This window comes from Lycium ferocissimum, chromosome 5 (genome assembly GCF_029784015.1).
Source record: "Lycium ferocissimum isolate CSIRO_LF1 chromosome 5, AGI_CSIRO_Lferr_CH_V1, whole genome shotgun sequence".
NCBI lineage: Eukaryota > Viridiplantae > Streptophyta > Magnoliopsida > Solanales > Solanaceae > Lycium > Lycium ferocissimum.
Genome location: NC_081346.1, coordinates 72,592,480 through 72,616,336, shown reverse-complemented (window position 1 = coordinate 72,616,336; position 23,857 = coordinate 72,592,480). Strand labels below are relative to the sequence as shown.

At 33.4% G+C, this 23,857-nt stretch overlaps 2 protein-coding genes across 3 annotated transcripts; both read left to right on the top strand.

Annotated features, from left to right (window-relative positions):
• Positions 1-1,345: 1,345 nt before the first annotated feature.
• On the top strand, positions 1,346-8,847 carry LOC132057358 (peptidyl-prolyl cis-trans isomerase CYP21-3, mitochondrial-like). Of its 2 annotated transcripts, none has more exons than XM_059449926.1 (8): positions 1,346-1,496; positions 2,871-3,052; positions 5,010-5,049; positions 5,659-5,715; positions 6,132-6,217; positions 7,390-7,527; positions 7,615-7,765; positions 8,329-8,847. In XM_059449926.1, exons 2-8 carry the CDS (start codon positions 2,901-2,903, stop codon positions 8,413-8,415), a joined length of 711 nt encoding a protein of 236 aa, XP_059305909.1. In that variant the 5' UTR covers positions 1,346-1,496; positions 2,871-2,900; the 3' UTR covers positions 8,416-8,847. The 2 variants fall into 2 exon arrangements, with proteins under 2 accessions (XP_059305909.1, XP_059305910.1); XM_059449927.1 differs by lacking the exon at positions 1,346-1,496 and adding an exon at positions 1,515-1,611.
• Positions 8,848-14,698: 5,851 nt separating this feature from the next.
• LOC132057357 (serine/threonine protein phosphatase 2A 57 kDa regulatory subunit B' beta isoform-like) lies at positions 14,699-23,830 on the top strand. The gene is given in 3 exon segments (XM_059449925.1): positions 14,699-15,367; positions 15,369-16,193; positions 22,945-23,830. Coding segments are annotated over 3 exon segments (1,467 nt in total). The 5' UTR covers positions 14,699-15,028; the 3' UTR covers positions 23,248-23,830.
• Positions 23,831-23,857: the final 27 nt, after the last annotated feature.

Sequence of the window (23,857 nt, the reverse complement as noted above, 5' to 3'; positions counted from 1 at the left end):
TTTGCTACATTTTTTGGTACAAACATAGTAGAGCTGAAAATTAATCATGGAAATATGTCACTGTTATTTTTTGATGTTCTATCTTTATGAATGCTTTATTAGGTTTCTTCTTAAATGCAATCTTATTTTTCACTTTCACAAGTCGAGATACATAAACATATACCGCATAGAATATTAATATAGCATGGTTTTAAGCTTTTACGATCCATTTAAATATGATTAGCAAGAACTTTACTCAACGTTACTTCTACAATGCAAGTTTTCTAATACATTTTAATTTCAATAATATGAAAGAACTGTTAATATATATGTACCTATAAAAATTGTTGATACATGTATATATGATAAATATTAATAACTTCCAACTTCTATAGAGAACGAAATGAATATTTAGTTTGCTGACATGTAATATAAACCTGAAAGTCAGCTGCACAAGACGTACGATGCCTTGTCTAAAAGGAAAGTAAACTCTGCATTTCTGTTTATTTAGCAAAAACATAAAAACAGTTTATTTTGAAAGGTATTTTTTTTAAAAATACTTTTAGCTAAAAGTAATTTGTATTTGACCAAGAGCCCGTTTGGATTGGCTTATAGCTTAAAAATTTGTTTTAAAATTTGAAAAAAAATAAGTTAGGGTAGTCAACTTATTTTTTTTTTGGCTTATAAGTTGTTTTCGGCCATTTTAGATAAACCGTTAAATGATCATTATTTTTGAGCTTATTTTAAGCGCAAAATGAAAGCCATTAAAACACTCAAAAGTGAAAACGAACATAAGCCAACTTATAAGCCAATCCAAAAACCAATTAATTTAAAAAGTACTTTTTACTTTTTTGGGCTTTTAAAAAGTGTTTCTAAATGTATTTTTTTCAAAAGTACTTTTTATTTTTGGGCAAAAGCTATTTTTTAACTTCTGAAAATCTAATTTTGCTACTCCCCAAAAGTACTTATTTTCTCAAAAGCTTTTTCTCTCAAAAGTTTGGCCAAACACCTCACTTTTTTTTAAAATAAGCATTTATTGAACACTTTTGAGAGAAAAATAAGCTTGGCCATACACGTTATATGTCTATTTGGAAAAATATTTATCCGAAATAGCTCATATTTTTAATATTACAAGAAATGGTCCTTTTATATATTATTATACACTTTTATATTAGGTTTATACATTATCTACAGTAAGTATATAATAATATATAATATTATATATCGTGTATATAAATACTATTGCAAAAAAAAAAAAGTAAATTAAAAACATGGCTACGCGGATATAATAATTATCCCTTGTCTAAATGTGAAGTTATATGTTTTTTTAGGCATTTGTCTTGGATAATTAACTTAAGTTGGGGGGTGAAAAAGCACAAGTTATTAAAGTTCTTTGAAATTTAAACAAGATTTAATAACTGTATGATTATTCTCTTTTGTACACCTAAAGTCACACCGAGTACCACGAAGCAACATTTGAAGAAGAATAAAAAGTAATCAATTTTTTTTTTCCACAGGTGACTCTAAATCTTTATTCTCTTTTATATTTATTTTGATTTTTCTGTTAAAAAAAAAATAATCAAATCTTGATACATAAGTAAGGGTTTTTTAAGCATAATTTATATACAAAATGTTAGTATCAACTATCTTGATTGTGCTAATTAATTTTTTCCACAGGTCACTCTAAATTTTTATTCTGTTTTATATTTATTATGATTTTTTTTTTGGTTCAATAGTTAAATCTTGATACATAACTAGGGTTCTTTTTAAGCATAATTTCGGTACAAAATATTGATTTTAACTTTCTTGATTGTGCTAAATTTAGAAATGTTTATGTGTTAATTTAGAAGGAAATAAATTCAGATCGGTTCACATGGTGTTTTAAGCAAACCCCGTGTTTAAATTTATGGAAATAGCAAAAAAAAAAAAAAAAAAAAAATTAAATTTATTTTGTATTTATTATGTATGTGTTGATGAATTTAGCTTGAAGCTTTAATTTAGGAAATTCAAAGTTCTAATGTTGATTTTTTGGTTCAAAAATCAAATCTTGATACATAACTAATTTTTTTTTAAGCATAATTTTGGTACAAAATGTTAGTATTAACTTTCTTGATTGTGCTAAATTTAGAAATTTAAGTAGAATCTGAAATTTTCATGTGTTAATTTAAAAGGAAATAAATTCAGATCGGTTTACAGGTTGTTTTAAGCAAACCCCATGTTTACAGAAAGAGCTATTTTTTTTTAATAATTTTTTTGTATTTGTTATATATGTGTTTATGAATTTAACTTGAAGCTTTAATTTAGGAAATTCATTTCAAAGTTCAAATGTTGTTTTTTCGGTTCAAAAATCAAATCTTGATATTTTTTGGCATAATTTAGGTACAAAATGTTAGTACTATTAACTTTCTTGATTGTGCTAAATTTAGAAACTTAAGTAGAATCTGAAATTGTCATGTGTCAATTTAAAAGGAAATAAAGTCGGATCGGTTCAAAGGTTGTTTTAAGCAAACCCCATGTTTACAGAAAGAGCTAATTTTTTATTTTTTTTCATATTTGTATTTATTATGTATGTGTTAATGAATTTTAGCTTGTAGCTTTAATTTAGGAAATTCAAAGTTAAAATCTTTGTGGTTTTGTTTATGTAATTATCAAGTTCATTTCTAATAAAAAAGGAGCATTTGAATTCTGGACTAAAATTTTCAAGAATTAAATGGGGAAATAAATTTAAATTTGGCCCATTAAGTTGATTTTACATTTGCTATCTGGAAACACACATCTGAGATTCAAATTATATTTTTCGGTTTGGTCGTTTTCGAAATGTTTAAACTGGTTTGTTTTGTTTAGCTTGGTAAAATGGATTTTAATTTTGTCTTGCTGTTTTGTAAATTCAGAGATTTATATACCTGCAAGGCATAGGCGTCATGGCGAAGATAAAACCACAAGCTCTTTTGCTGCAAAGCAAAAAGAAGAAGGGGCCGAGTCGAATTAGTGTCCCTACGATTATGCTATATGGTTTAGTTATTGCTGTAATGGTGTTTTTCCTGTTTTCTACTTATAGACACTGGTCTCGAAGGTTTGTAAAAATCCTTTCTTTGTACATACTTTTATTGCTGTAGCTATCTTAGATGCTTGTTATAGCTGCCTGCTTGTAGGGTCTAAAATATGTGATTTTTGAGCTGTTTATTGATATGTTGGGTTTTGCTTTGGTTTAGATTCTACATATGAAAAACAAGTTGAAAAAGAGATAAACCTGTATGGGTAGTACAACTACTTTAATTTTTTCTCCATCATAACCGAGAAATCCCTGAGAACCAAAGACACACAGTACGAAATTCGGTGGATTATGGATACAACTTAAAGAAGTAGTGAAACACATCTAGGGAGGAAAAACAAATTTCTCTACTTTTTAACCCAACAACAACAACATACCCAGTAAAGTCCCACAAATGAGAGGGTAGACTGTACGCAGACCTTACTTTTTAACCCATATGATGTAAAAGTAACTCCAACATACATTACACCTAAATGACTCAAAAGAGATATTGTCCTTTTAGTGGGTAGATTGGAGGATGTGCAGAGCAGGGCTCAATTCCAACCGAGACAAATAAAAATTTAATTCCCATATGTCTAAGCCTTGGTTAGAGTTAGCCGAATGTGTATTCTGATCTGATAGTCGAGGTGCACATAAATTGATTCGGCTACCATTGTTGTAAAGATAGAAATAATACTACAACAAAAACTAAGCCTCAACCCGAAGCTAGTTCGATTAGGCTGTCTGAATCCTCAATATCATAATAGTTCTAATCTGGTCCATAATATTTCTGTACTTTATACTAAAGAATTATTTAGTACTAGGAGGTCCGAATTTTCATCAGTCTGTACATTATCTTCACAAAGTAAAAATATAAATAACAATAAAGTAAAATTTTAATACAGAATCAAACTCCTTTTGGATTAGTGATTACTGTTTTATTCTTATATATGGAAATGAACTTGTTGTTTATAAGATCATATGCGCAATAATCGATATACATCATCTCTATACCTGGACAGACAGACTAGTTTTGAATGGATTGAGTAAATGGCCTTGTTATGTAAATTAGTCAGAGTTGATCTTTATCATCCAAAGGTTAACTCTTTACCTGAATCCAAGAATGGGTGGTTCTGAAGAAAAACCTTGCAACTGGTCTAAGTTTCCTAAGCCCCCAATGTTTCCGAACCTAAAACATTTCCTTGATGCCTCTGTTTGCCCATACTCGCTCCTTCTTTCCTGCAGTCTCTTCATTTTCTAAGAACATGTGACGGCTAGCAAAAAATCTAGATCATCTAAGGTTCAAAGTACTATGAAGGGGCATGTTATTAAGAATCTGTAGTGATGCTGTTAGTGATCACATTGATATTGGTTTTATTGATAATGGATAAATCATTCTATGTTCTCTAACAACTCTAGCTTATATTGAACGGTGAAAAATGAATTGTGATAAGTAACATGTGTTGGACAGAACTAAATATGCTTACTTAAACTCATTATGATATTGAATTACTTGAATCTACTCTTTTTGGTGTTGTGATATATGAAATTTGTGGTCGTTATTTGATTGCTAATTGGTGTTTTTCTTCCTTTCATTATTTCTCTTCTTTTTGGTGGATTTAATAAAAAAAGTTGTATATGTAAACATGTGATTCCATGCCATGTACCCTTAAGTTCGAAACTTCTGCTTTATCAAAAAAATAAAAAATAAATAATATTTGAAAGAAGAAGAGATTTTGAAACTTCTGTACTCTTGTGCTGTCAGTCATCCATATTTGAGTCTGATTGAACTTCAGTTGTTCTATGCTATTTTGCATGGGATCTTCTTAAATGTAGTTCTTAATGGTTCATGCTTCAGGAAAAAACAGTTTTATTTTATAAAAGTCCCATTCGATCATTTTTTAAGTACCTTATAACAATAACTAAGTCTCAACCCCAAGCAACTTGGGTCCAGTTATATACATGTTCACTGACCTTATACTTGATAATTTTCTTCTAGGTCAATGATTCCGACACACGGTGACTTGTCAACCACTGAGGTATGAATTACTGCCAATTTCAGTTCTTGCTTGATGATAAATAAACTGTTTTGGCTATTTAGAAAGGTATGGGATTCATTTGTTTGTAGCTTGTGATGGTTTGTGTTGAGATACTTGTTACAGTAGAAATTGCATTTGTCACAGTTAAAAGTTTCAATGAACGGAATTCTTTTCGGGTAGACTTGTTGCTGTGAGAATTTCATAATTCATGACTTGTAGGAGGGATTGGTTTCCCGCCTCATAGGGATGATGGATCTGTAACCCCCCATCATTTTAGATCATCTGGTTTTGAACAAGAATAGGGGATCAGATACAATAACAACATAACCAGTGTGGTTCCACAAGTGGGGTCTGGGGAGGGTGTGGTGTACGCAGACCTTACCCCTACCTTCGTGGGGTAGAGAGGCTGTTTCCGATCGTCTCAAGAAAATCATTTTTCAGCACAGATTTGAGAATATTGAAGAAATAAAAGTATTGACAGCAAAAATAGTAAAGATAACCAAAGTAAACGAAACAACAGGAGTGACAAATTCTTGGTTCTATTCTATTTTATTTGTTTTTTTATTTTTATTTATTTGCTTCATACATATTTCTGTTTGCATGATGCAGGGTGAAAATCCTTTTATTGAGCATAAGAGATCTGATGTTGACGGCCCTAAATATGCTGTGAGTACAGAAACTTTCTTCTTTTGTGTTTATATGGAAGTGGTCGTATGAATGATTTCAATCTCAGTTTTGTTAAAAAGCAAGTGTTTGATACAGCTTCTTATAAAATATCAGAAGTTTGTATAGTTTCAAGTATCCTTTTCTAGTTTCCTTCTTCCTACTTCTAGCACGTGCTCTTCCACAGCTTATGATTAACTTCAATTATTGACGAGTCATCTTTTTTTATGAGGAAATGATCTTTCTCGGACTTTTGTAGATGGAAGCAAATGACAATTTACTACTGTTTCATTTCTTTTTACAAGTTTTATTCTTTTGTTTATTTTGCGTACAATTGGATAATTCACAACCCCAATTGGTTGTTTGGCTTTCCGCTTGATTTATTTTTAACCTTTGTTAAGTCTTTCAAACTTTGACAGTTCATAACCACGTCAAAAGGATTGATAACGGTGGAACTTTACAAGGATGGTTCTCCCGACATTGTTGACGAATTTGTTGCTTTCTGGTGCGTACTTTGTCTATCTTTGGTCTATGTCTATGGCAATGTTCCATAGAAATCATGTGTTGGATTAGTATTCGCGTCACCTTAAGTTTTTTCTTCACTCTGCAGTGGTCGATACTTGGGGGGGTTTTTTTGGGGGGGGGGGGGGTTGGGGTGGGGGGGGGGGGTTGGGGAGTGGGTATGTCTAGAAGCATGCGATGTATATTGATTTTTTGATTCACGCCTATGAAATGATAAAGAGCTTATTTCTTAATTAACTCACCACCCCTCATATGAATCCCAAGATTTCAAACTTTGATCTTCCTGTTGGACTGATGTGGTTAGTTTTTGATCTAAGCTCGTTGAGAAACCTTGGAAGACGCGCTAAAAATACTTGCTTTTAACAACAATTGGTCGCTTCATAAGAGGGCTTCCTCAAAGATTTTTCTTCTTAAGAAGGCATAAGCTGTTCATCTTCTTTGTTATCCGAAAGAGAACCTTTAAGGCTATGACTGGTAATTTCAGTGTCACAGTGATCAATAAATGAATCTAAAACATCACATCATGTAGACGAATAGAACCAGAATCTAGGAAAATGTGCCGTGTGGTGCCATGTCATGCTAATTTGCTAGTGGTTCGTATGGTATAAGTTGACACTTTGAGACTAGTTGGCACTGATACATGTTGCTTTATGTAGTTAATTTGATTTATAGCCTGTTTGGCGAAGCTTCGAAAATTAGCTTATTTTGAAAGAGCTTTTCGAAAAAGTATTTTTGGTGAGAGACAATTTTTTTTTTTTTTGACTAATCAATTTGAAATTCACTTTTGACCAGCAATGAGTGTTTGGTCAAGCTTTTTGAAAGTGCTTCTAAGTGTATTTTTCTCAAAAGTGCTTTAAAAAAAGTGCTTTTCGGGAGAAACTACTTTTTTCAGCTTCTCAAAAACAACTTTTGTTTCTACTCAAAAACACTTGTTCTTCTCTTAAAAGCTTGGCCAAACACCTCTACTTTGAAAAAAAAGAGCACTTTTTGTTAAAAAAATAAAAATAAAACACTTTTGGGCTTGGAGAAGTTCTCTGCTTTTGTGGTTATACGGTAAATGTTGCTCTTATTCAGCTGTTTGCCATTTGCAAAGTTTTAGAAGGAATTCTTGCATTTCTTAGCTACGATTATAAACTCTATAAAATGCATTTGCAGTCAGAAGGGACACTTCAAAGGGATGCATTTTAGTCGTGTAATAAAGCACTTTGTTATCCATGGTAGTAAAATTGATAAACCTGAAGCTACAGAAAATTGGACTTCAAGGGGAAAGCACTACAGTCGACTAGATACGAGGTTTGGCTCATCTTATTTGTCTGTAAATAATAGTCTTGGTATCCATTTGTTTTCATTGATCACTAAGTTATGATTCTCTGTATTCAGCCTGAAGCATGAAGCATTTATGCTTGGTACTTCAAAAACAAAACATGAAGGTGGAGGATTTGATCTCTTTATAACAACTGCACCAATTCCAGATCTGAATGACAAGATCAATGTATTTGGTCGTGTGATAAAGGGAGAAGATATCGTGCAGGTACGAGTTACATTCTCCTTTTCCTATCAGTTGTTGCATAGAGGACGGTGAAGTTAAACAGTTGATATTTCACTGCCTTCCTGTATCACTACAAAAAAAAAAAAAAAAAAAAAAAAGGGAATTTGTAGCTAACAAAATTTTATGACAATCCATCGCTGGATAGGATTAGCGATGGATTTTGTTCTTAAATTTGTCTGTCTCTAATTCTTGTTATTTTAGTAGTGATATCGTTTAGCATTTAGTAGTAATCCAAGTCTGGAACGGTGTGGTTATGGTAGATGCGCCCCTTGAGGAACTGGACCGGCTTATTTTTCATCATCCAGCTCGAGCAAGAAAAAGAATAACCAAATGAAATTAATCCACTAGTATAGCACAGCTATAAGTACAGGGTTGATGCAATGTAAAAATGGAGCTCATAGTGGGGAAAACTCTTAAGTACAGAAAAACTAAATATGCAATTTGAGTTTGGTTGCGTATTTCATTTACAAATTTTGTAGTGAGGTCTCTTTCTTCTATGCTTTTTTGGACGCATTTAATGTTCATGGTTTGTTATGGCCACTCAGGAAATTGAAGAGGTAGATACGGATGACCATTATCGACCCAAAACTCCTGTGCAGATCAACGAAGTGACTCTGAAATATAACACTTGAAGGCTGCAGTGTCCATAACATGAAGTTTTTCTTAACCTCCGTTGGACAAAGTCTGCAGCACAAACGTAGATTTGCGATCTGGGTTAAAAACCATCTTTTGTGATTTTAGATCCTCGGTATTGACATGATGCAGCTTGCCATAGATGCTTCTGGTGTAAATCTGGATGTGGTTTTCCATTTGTATAATTTGTTTTTTTGGTTTCTTCCCAAATTTTCCCCCTAGATAAATGTCTGTTATTTTTATAACATGTTTAGCGGAAAAATATCTTAAGAGTTTATGCTAATGTGCAGAGAACAACATTGAATGAGTTTTAACTTGAGTGCATAAACATTGTTACCACATTTGCTTAACTTTGCTCGAGAAAATTGTTTCTTTTACCTTGAGTGCATAAACAATGTCATATATTTGAGTATTGGGTTTGCCTTTGACAAGTTCTTGATATTTCTACCTACCATTAAGTTGCAGCAGCAAATGTATCCCTTGTAATATTTGTTGTATACTAAATCAACTCCATTTATTTATTTGTTTTTAGTTTAGTGTTCTTTGATATCATTTGGCTAGCTTGTGCTTACCTAAGTCCTCTTCCTGTTTTTGTCAGATGTCAAAGTCCTTTTCTTTTAGTCGTTGTGTTCTTGTCAATTTGTGCGCACCTCGATTAAATCCACAAAATATCTGCTATCTCCACTAGCACATCGATTAAATCCACAAAATACCTGTTATCTCCCACTAGCAGAAGTATCAGATAACTTTGTGCACCAAAGCTTTACCTCCTATTAGCAAATGCATCGGTTCGCCTTGCTTATTAAGGCTTATGTTGATGAGAGCAAGTTATCCGATGTTTTTTCAATAATACTGAGATTTGAATCTTGGTCTGCTATGATTTTCGTCCAAATCTAGATGCACGATAAAATTGGATACGAGACCTACAAGTATACGCTCGTCATTGTAAAAAAGTTATACGTTACTAGCATGTTTTAGGATAGGATCAATTGTTAAAATATAACCAGCATTTGAAATATAGTTGAAATATTATTAGTTTTCAATTACAAAGATCTGTTTTTCCTTTTTCTTCTTCATTTGAAAGCAAGTTCTTTTAGAACTCCATGACACTGACATGAAGTTTTACTTGTGGAATCTCGAATTCCAGGTCACTTTCCTGAAGTTATAAAGATATTCTAGAGTTTTTGTATTTCGAGTTGCTTGATTGTGGTATCTCCAAAGTTAAGGATTTCTGTTTTTTTTTTTCCAGACAATTAAATTTTGAATGACTCTTACGTCTATAAATTCTCAAGACTCCACTTGTGGATTACACTAGGTATGTTGTTGCCTATTTCCTCTCTATTTCTGGGCATTTATCTACGTTACAACATGTAGATATTATAAGTTATCCAATTTGACAACGATTTGTTGAGTGGTCATTTATTTAACTACTACGTCGTCCTGGTTGTCCTCCTACAAGATGGAGTTCTTCTTTTACGTCACATATGAAAAACCAGACAATTCCACTTGACCAAAGGGAAATGAGAATTAACAAAGAAAATAGTAAGAAGAAGAACAAGCCGGGCGGATCTACACCGTAAGTTATATGTTCAGCAGAGTTCAGTGGCTTTAATCCAAACTCTATATTTGTATTAAATTTTTTACATAATATGTACAAATAGTTTATCTCGAACCCAATCGTTATCGTGTCTTATAATGTCATCTCATAAACTTAAAATTATGAATCTGCCTCTAAAACGAGAATTTACAAAAGTAAAGAATATGTCAACATCATATTAATAAATTGAAAACGTTGGTCCTACCAAGAAAAATACTTGTCAAGAGATAAGAACATGTACTAGCTAGAAATAAAAAAAAAAAAACAAAGATTGTCCTAATTCCACGATGACTTGTAAAGGATATATACGACATACTCATTATATAAGAAATCTTCCCAAAATGAGATCATAGAAAATTTGAATCGACTTCACCAATTAATTAACAAAGTTTAATGACTAAACTTGACTCCTAATAATGGTGAACAAATCACGATCTGTGCTGCTGAAAGTAATAGATAGCTAATAAAATATTTAAGGCGGACAACAACTATATCAAAAAAAAAAAATGAAACCAAAAGCTAGCTATGGGATTCTTTAACATTAACTCCGTCTTCTATGCAATTGCATACAATTTTGATTGAATAACAAGTAGGTTATTCCAATTGCTTTTCCTAGGAGAAGAATATCGTTGAGAAGTTGTGATTAAACTTATGCAATTTTTAGACCATGTTCTAGTTATTGGATTCATTTAACATGTACAACACTTGTTTAAATAATAATAAAAATGTGTCCTAAAAAGGGAAACAAGAGAAAACGAGACCAGTTTAGGAGAAAAAAAGGAAGAAAACAAGACATGCATATCAAATCATGTGAATTTTTCATGGTTAACTAACAAACTAGGTAAAAATACATATTAAAATCATATTTAAATAATAAAAATGCAAAAGCATAATACACTTAGTTTTTCTCAACTTACTACCTCCCTATTTTTATACTCCACCTATCCTAGAAAGCATAATATTATTACTTTTTAGAGGGTTAAATAAGTTTTATTTCACTATAATATTTTTAATGAGTTCAAATTGTTTTTAGTTGTAAATGTTTGTGATAAATGGATTTCTACGATTAATGTGACTTCTGAATACGTAATCACTTCAAAAAATAGATGCATCAACTTTTGCACTCTAAAATCTGTCATTCTCTCTAAACAAAAAAACAAAAAGTATCTTGAAAACATATTCTAGAAAAATTCAAAACTAACTCATAAAAGTTTGCATATATTAAAAGGATAAAGGATAAATATGATTACAAGATAGACCTTTTTTGTCCACTTTGACATCATATCACTTATATTTGAAGTGGATTTGTTGGGCTGGTATAGTTCCATGGGACAGGTTTGGTGTAGTTTCATCTAAACCACAAAGTAGGTTACTATCTACTTCTTGTTGCTTTTGTCACAACACTATACAAGTGGTTTCTGTATAACCATATGGTATTCAAAGTTATTGATTCGACTAATCAAGATTCACATCATATCATGTAAAGTCTACTAAAAGGGAAGCATTTTTTACTAGGGATTTCTCGATTCTCCGGACTCGAAAATGAGACCTCTAGTTAAGAGTTGAGGAATCTCATTCATCTCACTTTACATCTTGGTGGTTATATAGTTTTTTTTTTTTTTTTTTCCATTCAGTGTCTGATACCTGCTTTGGATGCCCGACCAGTTGGTTTTCGCGCCGCATAAGACCCCTTAAAAGAGGAAGCGCTTCCTATTTAACTACTACGTCGTCCTGGTTGTCCTCCTATAAGATGGAGTTCTTCTTTTACGTCACATATGAAAAACTAGACAAATCCACTTGACCAAAGGGAAATGAGAATTAACAAAGAAAACAGTAAAAAGAAGAACAAGCAGGGCGGATCTACACCGTAAGTTATACGTTCAATAGCTTTCAAATTCTATATTTGTATTAAAAAATTTACGTATTTGTATTAAAAAATTTACGTAATCTGTATAAATAATTTATCTCAAACCCAATCGTTATCGTATCTTATAATCCAGAACTCATAAACTTAAAATTATGAATCTGCCACCAAAACGATAATTTACAAAAGTAAAGAATATGTCAACATCATATTAATAAATTGAAAAAGTTGGTCCTGCCAAGAAAAATACTCTTCAAGAGATAAGAACATGTACTAGCTAGAAGAAAAAAACCCAAAGATTGTCCTAATTCCACGATTACTGGTAAAAGGATATATACAGATACATATACGACATACTCATTATATAAGAATTCTTATTAAGAAAACTTCCCAAAATGAGATCATAGAAAATTTGAATCGACTTCGCCAATTAATTAACAAAGTTAATTTAATGACTAAACTTGACTCCTAATAATGGTGAACAAGTCACGATGCCAATAAAATATTTAAGGCGGACAACAAATATCAAAAAGAAAAATGAAACCAAAAGCTAGTTATGGGATTCTTTTACATTGGCATGACGTTCATGCTTAAATCATATGATGCCAATTCCAAATGACTAGTAGGTTATTCCAATTGCTTTTGCTAGAAGAAGAATATTGTTAAGAAGTTGTGATTAAATTTATGCAATTTTTAGATCATGTCCTAATGTGGATTCATTTAACATGTTAACACTTGTTTAGTCAAATTCATACAAACAAGGAAGGAGAAAAAGCCCTCTGTCTTTGATACAGGTACACTTCCTACAAGCTTAGAGTCCTAAAAAGGGAAACAAGAGAAAACGAGACCAGTTTTGGGAGAAACAAAGGAAGAAAACAAGACATGCATATCAAATCATGTGAATTTTTCATGGTTAAGCAACAAATTAGGTAAAAATACATATTAAAATCATATTTAAATAATAAAAATGCAAAAACATGATACACTTAGTTTTTCTCAACTTACTACTTCCCTATTCTTATACTCCACCTATCCTAGAAAGCATAATATTATTACTTTTTAGAGGGTTAAATAAGTTTAATTGCACTATAATATTTTTAATAAGTTCAAAAAAAATTTAGTGGTAAATGTTTGTGATAAATGGTTTTCTACGATTTATGTGATTTCTGAATACGTAATCACTTCAGAAAATAGATGCATCAACTTTTGCACTCTAAAATCTGCCATTCTCTCCAAAAAGTATCTTGAAAACTTATTCTAGAAAAAAATCAAAACTAACTCATAAAAGTTTGCATATATTAAAAGGATAAAGGATAAATATGATTACAAGATAGACCTTTTTTGTCCGCTTTGACATCATATCACTTATATTTGTCGTGGATTTGTTGGGCTGGTATAGTTCCATGGGACAGGTTTGGCGTAGTTCCATCTAAACCACAAAGTAGGTTGCTATCTACTTCTTGTTGCTTTTGTCACTACACCATACAATTGGTTTCTGTATAACTATATGGTATTCAAAGTTATTGATTCGATTAATCAAGATTCACATCATATCATGTAAAGTCTATTAAAAGGGAAGCGATTTTTACTAGGGATTTCTCAACTCTCCAGACTCGAACATGAGACCTCTAGTTATGAGATAAGGAATGTCATTCATCTCACCAAACGTCTTGGTGGTTATATAATTTTTTTCTTTTTTTCTTTTTCCATTACCTTCTTTGGATGCCCAACCAGTTCGTTTTGGCGCCGCATAAGACGCCTTAAAAGAGGAAGCACTTCCTATCATGATATGTTTCATTTTAGGAGTACGAATCAGAGCTCTCTGATAAAGGGTGGAGGAATTTCATTCATCCCATCACATCTCTCAGTGACTTTTATAGTTATTACAATTAATGCTAATTTATTCTTGTGATAGAAAGAAATGAAGAAACACAAATATGCACCAAACATCACACTCATTGACTTGATGTTACTCTATTTTCGTATAGGTAACTTCATGGTATGCAATTTTGGTTAAGCACATTCCTTAAGAGCTTAGAGTATCGCCGTATTGTGTAAGTGGAAAACCCATATAACATTGTAATGTATGTGTGTCTAATTCTTGTCACCTAACTATAATTTAATTTGTTTTAGCTTCAAGTTTTATGTTAACTAATGTATCAAAATACAAAGTAATCTTTTTTACATTAATTTTTTTTTTTTTTAAAAAAAAGTAACGTCCAACTGATCTTGAATTTTGAACTCATGACTTTTTTTTCCATCAAAACAACACATGTTGAATTACTGCATCAACGGACTACATAGTTCAAATGTACCCTTAGCATCAAGTATTACCCAACCTGAGAAAAACGTCTCCCAATCCATCTCCTTGGGCAACTTGAACTCGTGATGAACTATAGAAACATTCCAAAAATAAAAAAATAAAAAAAATTATAACATCATGGTCACAATATGTTCTAATTACTCTGTCTCATTTTTAGAGTCTTACTTTCCTTTTTGATCTGTCTCAAAAAGAGTGTCTCTTTTCATATTTAGTAAGTTGACAATTCCAACATCCTACATGACAAGCTTATAACTACATATCTAAAAAACATTTTAGTACATTATACACGTATTTAATTTAGTACTAAAATTCAAAAGTCTCTCTTTATTTTTTAAACTCCGTATCTAATCAAACTAAAACACTTAAAGTGGGACGGAAAGTAATTAATAGCAAACTTTTGATGATATTTTTATTAATTAAATAAAATAAATAAGAAAAAGAAAGAAGAAAAATTATTTTCCAAATTAGCCCCTCCATTTTAAATTATCCCAACTTTCACCACTTTCTCTTACTGCTACTTTTCCATTTTTCCAATATCTCTCTTATATTATCTCTTATTTACATTTCTCTCCCTCTATTTTCTCCGTATGATCGCCGGAAAATACTTTTCCGTCCGATCACCGTTCATTTTCTCCTCTCTCTACAATTCTCTCACTAGATCCACATTTCCAAAAAAATTACAAAAATTAGCACATTTTGAAAAAAAATCAAGTGCTCGTAAATCGTAATTATTGCTAATCTCAACCGAAGGAGGAGATTATGTTATTGTTTTTAATGTTTGATATGCTAATAACTTAGGTTTTTTTTTTTTTTTTTTTTTTGAATAAAATGTTGAATAAAATCATTAAGCGAGGGCAGAAAAAGGTACCGAAATCGGATCCATCATCGGATTTCGGGTCGGGTCACCGGAGCTCCGGTACAAATGTAGTTTTCGTTAACCACTCTTCTAGAAGCACCGCCGGAATAATGACGACGAACGTGACGTCATCAGTGACACCAGCGGTGACGTCATTACAAAAAATCGAGAACCTTCCGATGTTGAAGGACGTGTCAATGTCTGATAGGCAGAGTTTATTCTTAAGGAAAATTCAGGTTTGTTGTTATCAATTTGAATTTAATAATAATAATAATAATACAATGAATTCATTTGTTAGGGAAAAAGAGATAAAAAAGACAAACATTAGTTGAACTTATTGATTGTATACAATGTAATGCTATGAAAATAAGTGAAGTTAACCAAGGAGAGATGTTAAAGATGATATCGATTAATATATTTCGATGTTTGGGCCCGACGTGTTATGAGAATACAGGGTCGGAAAATGTAGAACCTGATGAAGAAGAATCATATCTCGAGCCATCATGGCCACATTTACAATTAGTTTACGAGTTGTTAATGCGGTATATTGTGAGTACGGATACTGATACTAAGGTTGCTAAGAGGTTTATCGATCATTCGTTTGTGTTGAAGTTATTGGATATGTTTGAGAGTGAGGATCAGAGGGAGAGGGAATATTTGAAAATGATACTTCATCGGATATATGGGAAGTTTATGGTGCATAGACCGTTTATAAGGAAGGCGATTAATAATATCTTTTATAGGTTTGTTTATGAGACGGAGAGACATTGTGGGATTGGTGAGTTGTTGGAGATTTTAGGGAGTATTATAAATGGTTTCGCGTTGCCTATGAAAGAGGAACATAAGCTTTTTCTTGTACGAGCTCTTATACCATTGCATAAGCCGAAACCAATCGTAATGTATCATCAACAGTTGTCGTATTGTGTTGTTCAGTTTGTCGAGAAGGATTATAAGTTGGCTGATACGGTTATAAGGGGTTTGTTGAAGTACTGGCCTGTTACTAATTGCCAAAAGGAAGTTTTATTTATTGGGGAAGTTGAAGAAGTGCTGGAAGCCGCGCAAGCTGCTGAATTTCAGCGTTGTATGGTTCCTCTTTTTCGACAGATTGCTCGTTGCCTTAACAGCCCGCATTTCCAGGTTAGGAGAAACTTCAAAGCCATTAATTGCCGCCATTTACCTGATTCCTTGGTTGTTAATTTAGTGAATGCATCTAGTAACTTCTTTATGGCACTTTTTTTTTTTATTTTCTTATTGCTTGGTGGATGTGCTCATGTGCAGAGGATTGGAACTATTTGTTGAATCATACTTTTGTCTGGATTCTCTACTTTTATATACCACTTGTGTACGGATATAAAAAAAGGATTGCTGAGTACATATTTTAGATTGTAAAGTTTGGAAAAACAGAAAATGCCTTGATTGTATTTTCTGTCATTGGTTGGTAAGATACCAGAAGGTGTTTCCTTTCCCTTTCTTTCTCATTTTGTCTTTTAGGTGCAATGTTATTATTGTTATCAGAGGCGAAAGGTGCAAAAAGCAATGAGGTTTGTTGCAGGGTTAAGCGCAAAGCGCTGGCTTGAATAAAGAAAGGCACAAATGAAGGAAATATTAAGAAGATAAAAATGAAACTCAAGAACAATAATTATGACCATAAATAACAAATATATGGACAAATGAATTTAAAAAGTACAATTAAGTGGGAAAAAAATTTAAGTGGATAAACAAATTTTAAAAGTACAATTAAGTGAAATTTTTGTTGTTTAGTGTCACCTCTTTTGAACAACGTCTTTTTGCAATGAAGTGTATGCCTTAGCACCTTAGTGACTACACTAAAGTGCCGACTCAGCGAGGCGAAGCGCTCAGTGTGTTTTGCACCTAGATTTAGGGCTCAGGTGCTCCTAGGTGAGCCTTTGAAACACTGTTTAGGTGTCATTTTCAAAAGATCATCTGCCTATGTGTAAGTATCTTGGTGAAAGAAAATGAATAAGATGGGTTCTTAGATGAAAACCTTTACCTGCCAAAGTTATTAACTTTTCAAATTAGTTGCTATCTCACCCGTAACTATAGTATAAGTTACTTCAATTATGTATTTGTAGACAATTTCTCTATTATGAGTCTTTTTTCAAGTTACTTTCTGCTATTATATGTGGAGCTTATTGCAATTTTTGTTGGTAGGGAGTATCTCTCACTTCTTGTAATATTTTTTTCTCATTATTCTCCAAATGAGGTAGATGGAACTTCTTCCATTACCTTTTCTAGCTCCAAGTAACTATATTCCTTGTTACATCTAGCCTGATCCTCTTAGTTATCCACTATGGTGCATGTAATTGGCAATGCGTGCTAGATAAAGGGGAGAGGAAGGGGGTCATACAACTGACTGTGGAACTGACTGTGGAAGGGGATGGAGTTCTTTTGAAATACTTCATTACCACTTTCAGTTCAATGTCTTTCTTTGTCTATTTTATAGTTATCATAGCTAAGATTAGAGTTCTCACTTAACCATCATTGTCCACGGCAAGTGTACGAGCGGGATGAGTGTATCGGGCTTTTTGTGGCCGATTTGCATTAATTGACTTTTTTGCTCCATTTTTTTTTTTTTGATCAAGGAAAGGTATTTTCATTCATAAACATGGCCAAACTGGCTGTATACATGTGGTATACCAAAAGATAAAGAATCTACAAAATATGATTCTCTACAAACTCCATCCAATCATCTATACAACAAAGAACTTTCTGTTTGTACCAAAAGAAAATAAGGGAGCGGAGGCTACTCAACTAAGAGAAACTTGATTCTACTCCTTCAAAAGCTCTCCTATTCCTCTCTCTCCAGACTACCCACGTTAGAGCAAGTGGAACCATGTTCCAAGCCCTTCGTCTTCTCCTCCTCCTCCCACTCTTCCAACCAATCATCAAATCTTTCACAGTTCTTGCCATTGTCCAAGGAATGTGAAACCACTTAAACATATCCGACCATAATCTCATGGTAATCCCGCAATGTAGGAGAAGTTGGTCCACGTCCTCGCCCGTCTCCTTGCACATGTAACACCAACTGACGCAAACAACCTTCCGCTTTCTAAGATTTTCCGTTGTCAGGATCACCTCTCTAGTGGCTAGCCAAGTGAGAAAACACACCTTCCTTGGCACGCTTGGAACCCTTATTGCATTACAAGGGAAATCAATCTCCTCCCTAACCAAAAATTTCTCATAAAAAGACTTCACAGAGAACACTTCATTGTTTCCCAAGCCCCACCACCAAACATCGGGATCATCCACTGGATTGACTTGCCTATGAGGTAAGTCTATCAACATTTGAAACTCACTCCCTTCCCAATCTTGGAAACCCCTTCTTAAATCTCAAATCCCAAAAAGTCTCTCCACCTTGTGCCCCCCTAATTTGTTGAATAGTCAAGTCTCTTTGGCAAGATATTCTATACAAACTCTGGAAATCATCTTTCAATAATATGTTCCCGCACCGGTTATGTCCCCAAAAGTATATTCTCCTCCCATCTCCGACCTTGAATGAGATATTTTCCACGAAATGATCCCATCCCTTCATGATATTCCTCTACAACCCACAACCAAAATTTATCCTTTTATCCTTCAGATTTTCTTCAGAAAGATTATCCTTCAAAATTTACCTTAGTTATGTATAGAGGACTTCCCATTAGAATTTAGTGAAGCTCCTAAGTTTGAAAGATGCTTTAGTCTCATCAACCCTTATGAATACTTTGATATGTAATGATTATCGCTTCAATCACTTGGCATAAAAAAACCTTGTGCAGAAGAGATGGAAGAAGTACTAATAATTTAGTAGAAGCAAATTCAACTCGTTTTAAAATGGTTAAGACTTCACATTAGCAATTTTCCTCGAGTTGTTTCTTTTACATTGTTTTATACACTCATAACAGAATATCAAAGTCACACACTTGGATGTGATTAGTGGTCCAAAAGTTATATTCTGCCTTGCCATTTTGTTGATGGATAAGTAAGATTTTATTGCGTCAAAGCAGCACTACCTATGCACACTATAAGATTACAAAATTGAAATGCTTGATGAATCTGTCTAATCCTGGAAGGAACTGAGGAATTTGATCAGAATGTTTACATTGTAAACATTTTTCATCCTCACCAAAAAGCTAGAGAAAATACATTTGAATTGAGCCCCGATTTAGAATCTAATATGCTTTCAAAGCATCTTTTTTTTCCCTTTTCCTTTCAAAGCATCTTTCAGTTATATCCTTCAGAAACCACGTAACGCAGTTAGGGATGGTGCTCTAGTCCTTCTTGTACCTTTTTTAGGCCTGTTCTCCAACGTAACAGCAACTCCTCGACAGTTTTTTGGATGACCTGTTTAATACCAAGGATGCAAAAGAATAGATTCCATATCTGGGAAACATTAGGGGCAGTAGATATCATTGGTGTCTTCTGCATCTCTTTTCTCACATGAAGCATCTATTGCACATGTCCATCCCCCTTCACTACAAATTATGCTGGGTCGAAACTCGAAACAGCTTCACAAGTGACTAACCAACGAAAATTTGCTACTTTAACCTTTTTATGGAGCAGGGGTGCAGAACTCCATATCAGGTATCATGGCCAGAAATAGCAAGAAGTTAATGATGTACCCAGGAAGTCAGGAACTTGTGTCCACTATGCGTAAAGGACCATCTCACTGAATCAGGTTCCATAGACAGGCCTTAAAGCCTCTCAAATTCTGAAGCAATTAAGTCTTCCTGTGCAATTCCTTAGTCATTACAGTTTCTGCTGAGAATCACCTTCTATACTTGATTTAGAATACTCAGTTCTACTTTCGCTTCTGTATTTTGTTGCTTCGCGATTTATTCATCAAAACCAAGTTAGATCTCCTATTGAAAGGTCCCATCACCTAGTAGATTATCATAGCCTTATAATTTGACGTATATAATTCCTGTGCCTATCTCAAATTAACTATCTTGGTGTGCATTTGGGTTGTCCAGATAAGTTATCTTACTCCCATAAATAGGAATTTGTAACCACAGTAGTAATACTCTTTTGGTAGTTATTTCATAAAGGAAATGTGAACCACCTTAATGCCAATGAATTCCAATATAAAAAATATTACTTATGTTGTTTTTTAAATGTGAGCATAACAGTTTTCTTAGCTTAATTCAGTCATAAGTAAACTCCTTTTTTGATTAAAATAATGCCCAACTGATAACTGAAGACAGTAATAGGTTGAACTACTTATTTCCTTAACTGTTGCAGTCAAAGCCCTGAAATTGCTTCTTTGCATAATAAGATCTTGGTTACCAGCAAAACAAGAAGTCCATGGAGTTGTTGCTCTTTCAACCAGTGGCGGATTCAATATTTTCACTCAGGGGGTTCGGAAAAACAACAAAAGCTAAACAAAAAAAAAAGAAGTTGCCCTTGGGTATCGAACCTTGGACGTTGGAAAGAATTTTGAACACCCCGAACCACTTGAGCAACCTTTTGGATTTGTTTAGGGTATTCAAAATTTATATATGTACACAAACACAGAAAATCACACTCCCCTAGATCCGCCCCTGCTTTCACCACTTTTTGGTCGGTGCAAATTTTTCATCTACTCGATGTATGTGAAAGTTTGATTCTTTTTGTTGCAGGCCATTATGTTGCTTGATTTTATCAGATATGTGTCTGAGATATGTTAAACCCGCAATATTTTTGGCTACTTAGTTTAAAATGACAAACATAAAAGTTTGGCGAGGAAAGAGGTTGAGGAAAATGAACTATACTGGAGTATTTGTTGAAAAGAGATTGTTGGTAAATGAGATAATAGATCTCTGCTAATTTGTTGCTGCTTTGACGCAGAAAGTAGAAAGGAATAGTCTAGTTGAAACCAATTAGTCTATCTTCTTTCTATTTATTGAATTCTTTGAACTTAGTAAGAGAGGAGAGAGAAATTAATGTCGTCAGTTTGGGGATGACTGTTGGCTTGGCAAAAGAAGGGGAGACTGTGTCATAATGGGTTAATGCAATTTGAGTTTGGGTTAAGCTAGTTTTGGCCAGTGTTGGGAGTTTAGCTACCCATCGATCCAACAACTTCTACTTTTCCATTTTATAGTTTCAGTAAGGTGGTATTTGCCCAAATAGGTGATACTATATAAAAATTTCAATGTAATCTCAATTATGCAAAGCCAAATGATCTTCTTATCCTTTAGATTCTACTCATGATCTCAAGCTGTCTGCATATCTTGATACACTTGTTGCCACTATGAAAGAAAAAAATTGGCGAAACACATTATTCTCTTAGACCTCCCTTTGTTTATTTCTGGCCTTGAGGAAATGAGGGCTTCTTGTTCTGTGAATCTGTCCTATGGATTCTATTCTCTTTAAGTAGATTACTAGCCCAGTTCTAGTTTATTTGACCCTATTTTCTTTTTAGTCTGTTAAGAAGAGATGATCCCTTTCTAAATTTGGAAAAGATGTTATTTTAACTTCCCATTTTAGCCTTAATGATAAGCTTTTATAGCCACACTAATGTTATGGCATATTTAAGACCACTACTCATAAAAATCTTATATCTATACAAATGTTATGGCATGTCTAAAACCATAAGTTTCAAAAATCTTTCTTTTTGTCCTTAAACTCCATGCACATTAAGACTTGGTCACATAAATGAAACTTAGGGAGTAATTTGTTTCTAATTAAGAACTGTATTTGGATTACAGTTTCAAAAAAAAAAAAAAAAAAAAAAAAGAGTTTCTGAATTGAAGACCAGATTCTGGAAAATGGCGTACCACCATCTTCGCTGGTTATATTATTCAATAAACTCTCTCGTACTGGAAAGTTTGGCATTATGAAGTTCAGAAGAGAGAGAGAGATAATAGCCATAGGATTATTAAAGTTAGTGTTTGGAACATGGGGACAACTGTTATTTAAGCCTCAAGGAGATGCAAATTTAGCTAAACTAGAGTATTAAGGCCTTATTATCAGTGCAGAGGTTAATGGTAATGCCTCTCAGACCTTCCCCCCCTCCCTTTTTTTTTTTTCCTCTCTTTTATTTTTTGGTTTTTTGAGTGTGAACCTGAATACCAATTTGCTGAATTTTCTTTATTCTAAATGCCACTGGGGAAGAGAACAAGGTGTAAAACCTCTGTGGACAAGCTGGTATAGCCCAATCACATCTTGGAATGTTATTTAGATTTCTTCTTTTCCGTGGAAGTTGGAACTGCTAATAACAGGTTTGACTTTTCCTTTCTTCATTTAAGCTTCGGGAATCAGCTGTCTTTTCTCCTTGTTTAGTACACCTTCTAGACTTCGAGTACCTGAAAATTTGCATTCGTAGCCCGCAGTGGCTGAGGCCACACATGATAAATAGATGAAAAGCTGGGTAAGTTCGCACTCAAAACTAGTGCAAACAGACTCTGTCTCTGCTATCTCAGCTCCTATTCCTCCTTGTTTCCTTTCGAGGATAGACTTTTTGGGTGTCATTTTTGGTTTAGTGTTATTCATTGGACATGTTACTTGTTTATGGTACTCCGTTGTTCCATTTTATGCAACACTATTTTTTTTAATAAGTCCGTGCCATAACAGAATGACACATTTCTATATTTGGAAACAATTTAAACTTTAGACATTCCAATTTATCCTTAATGACATGCTTTTATAGAGACAGAAATCTTATGGCATGTTTAAACTCCATGCCCAGCCAAACAAACCTCGTATAATCTGGAATGGAGGGGAGTAAATCATTGTAGAATAACAAAAATATCTGATGTTATTTTCTATTTGAAGAACATTAGAAAGAAGTTTTAAATGTCCCCCGGTTATTTCAGTAATTTTTATTCTTGTCTGAGGTGGATCCTCAGGTCTATAAAAAGCCAGTTTGAATATCATTGGGGTGTCTTTGAAGTAAATTTATATTTTTCAGGTTGCAGAACGAGCTTTATTTTTATGGAATAACGAGCACATTGTGGGTCTGATTGCCCAGAATCGGAATGTCATTTTACCAATAATTTTTGAGGCTCTGGAAAAGAATATAAGGAGTCATTGGAATCAGGCTGTCCATGGGCTGACTATAAATGTCCGCAAAATGTTCCTTGAAATGGACGCCGATTTGTTTGAGGATTGCCAGAAACAGTATGCCGAGAAAGCAGCTCGAGCCACTGAGATGGAAAAACAACGAGAGTTAAGATGGCAGAGATTAGAAGCTGCTGCCGGACAAGGAGGGTAAAACCATAAAAACACGTTGATCGTTATTCCTGATCCTTCAAGTGCAGGATTAAACACGCCTACTCAGAGCTGGATACTTGCATCAACCATGCTCTTCTGTTATAGTGGTATTCATTTTACTCCTGTTTTCTTTTTTTGGTTCTTTTTTGTTTTCAATGTGCCGGATCATTGAAGATGATGACAGGCATTGCAGCAGGGTATAATTCAAGTATGTATTTTGATTATCACTAGTCGTGTGCTGCAGCTCAAGAATGGTTTGTGGAAGTATCTTGTTGTAATTTGTTCTGTAATTTTCGTCAGGAGAAATTTTTATTCTTGCAATGAACTCTCTGGAGCACGAAATTACGATATTATACAGTTTTAATTTACAGTAATCAGGACAGGGGAGGGCAAAAGCCAAAGAAAAGAGGACTTCTCCAGGATTTTTATTCTGAGCATTTCTTTTTCCTTCTCTTGAAAGAAGTATTTTTTTGTTTCATTCTTTTTTTGCTGTATAGCTAGTATCGTAAACTTGAATTTGATAGGTGGGAAGTGTTATAAATAGAGAAACTCCTTTATTAATCGCAATATTTGTTTTAAGGTGATCTTCAGAAGATGTAGATGATGATATC

What these genes read in the sequence shown, in the direction of transcription:
- LOC132057358 (XM_059449926.1), top strand. Translation starts at nt 2,901, where the DNA reads ATGGCGAAGATAAAACCACAAGCTCTTTTGCTGCAAAGCAAAAAGAAG. An exon ending in TTGACGGCCCTAAATATGCT is followed by an intron (nt 5,716 to 6,131) that starts GTGAGTACAGAA and finishes AAACTTTGACAG; the next exon opens with TTCATAACCACGTCAAAAGG. An exon ending in GACGAATTTGTTGCTTTCTG is followed by an intron (nt 6,218 to 7,389) that starts GTGCGTACTTTG and finishes ATGCATTTGCAG; the next exon opens with TCAGAAGGGACACTTCAAAG.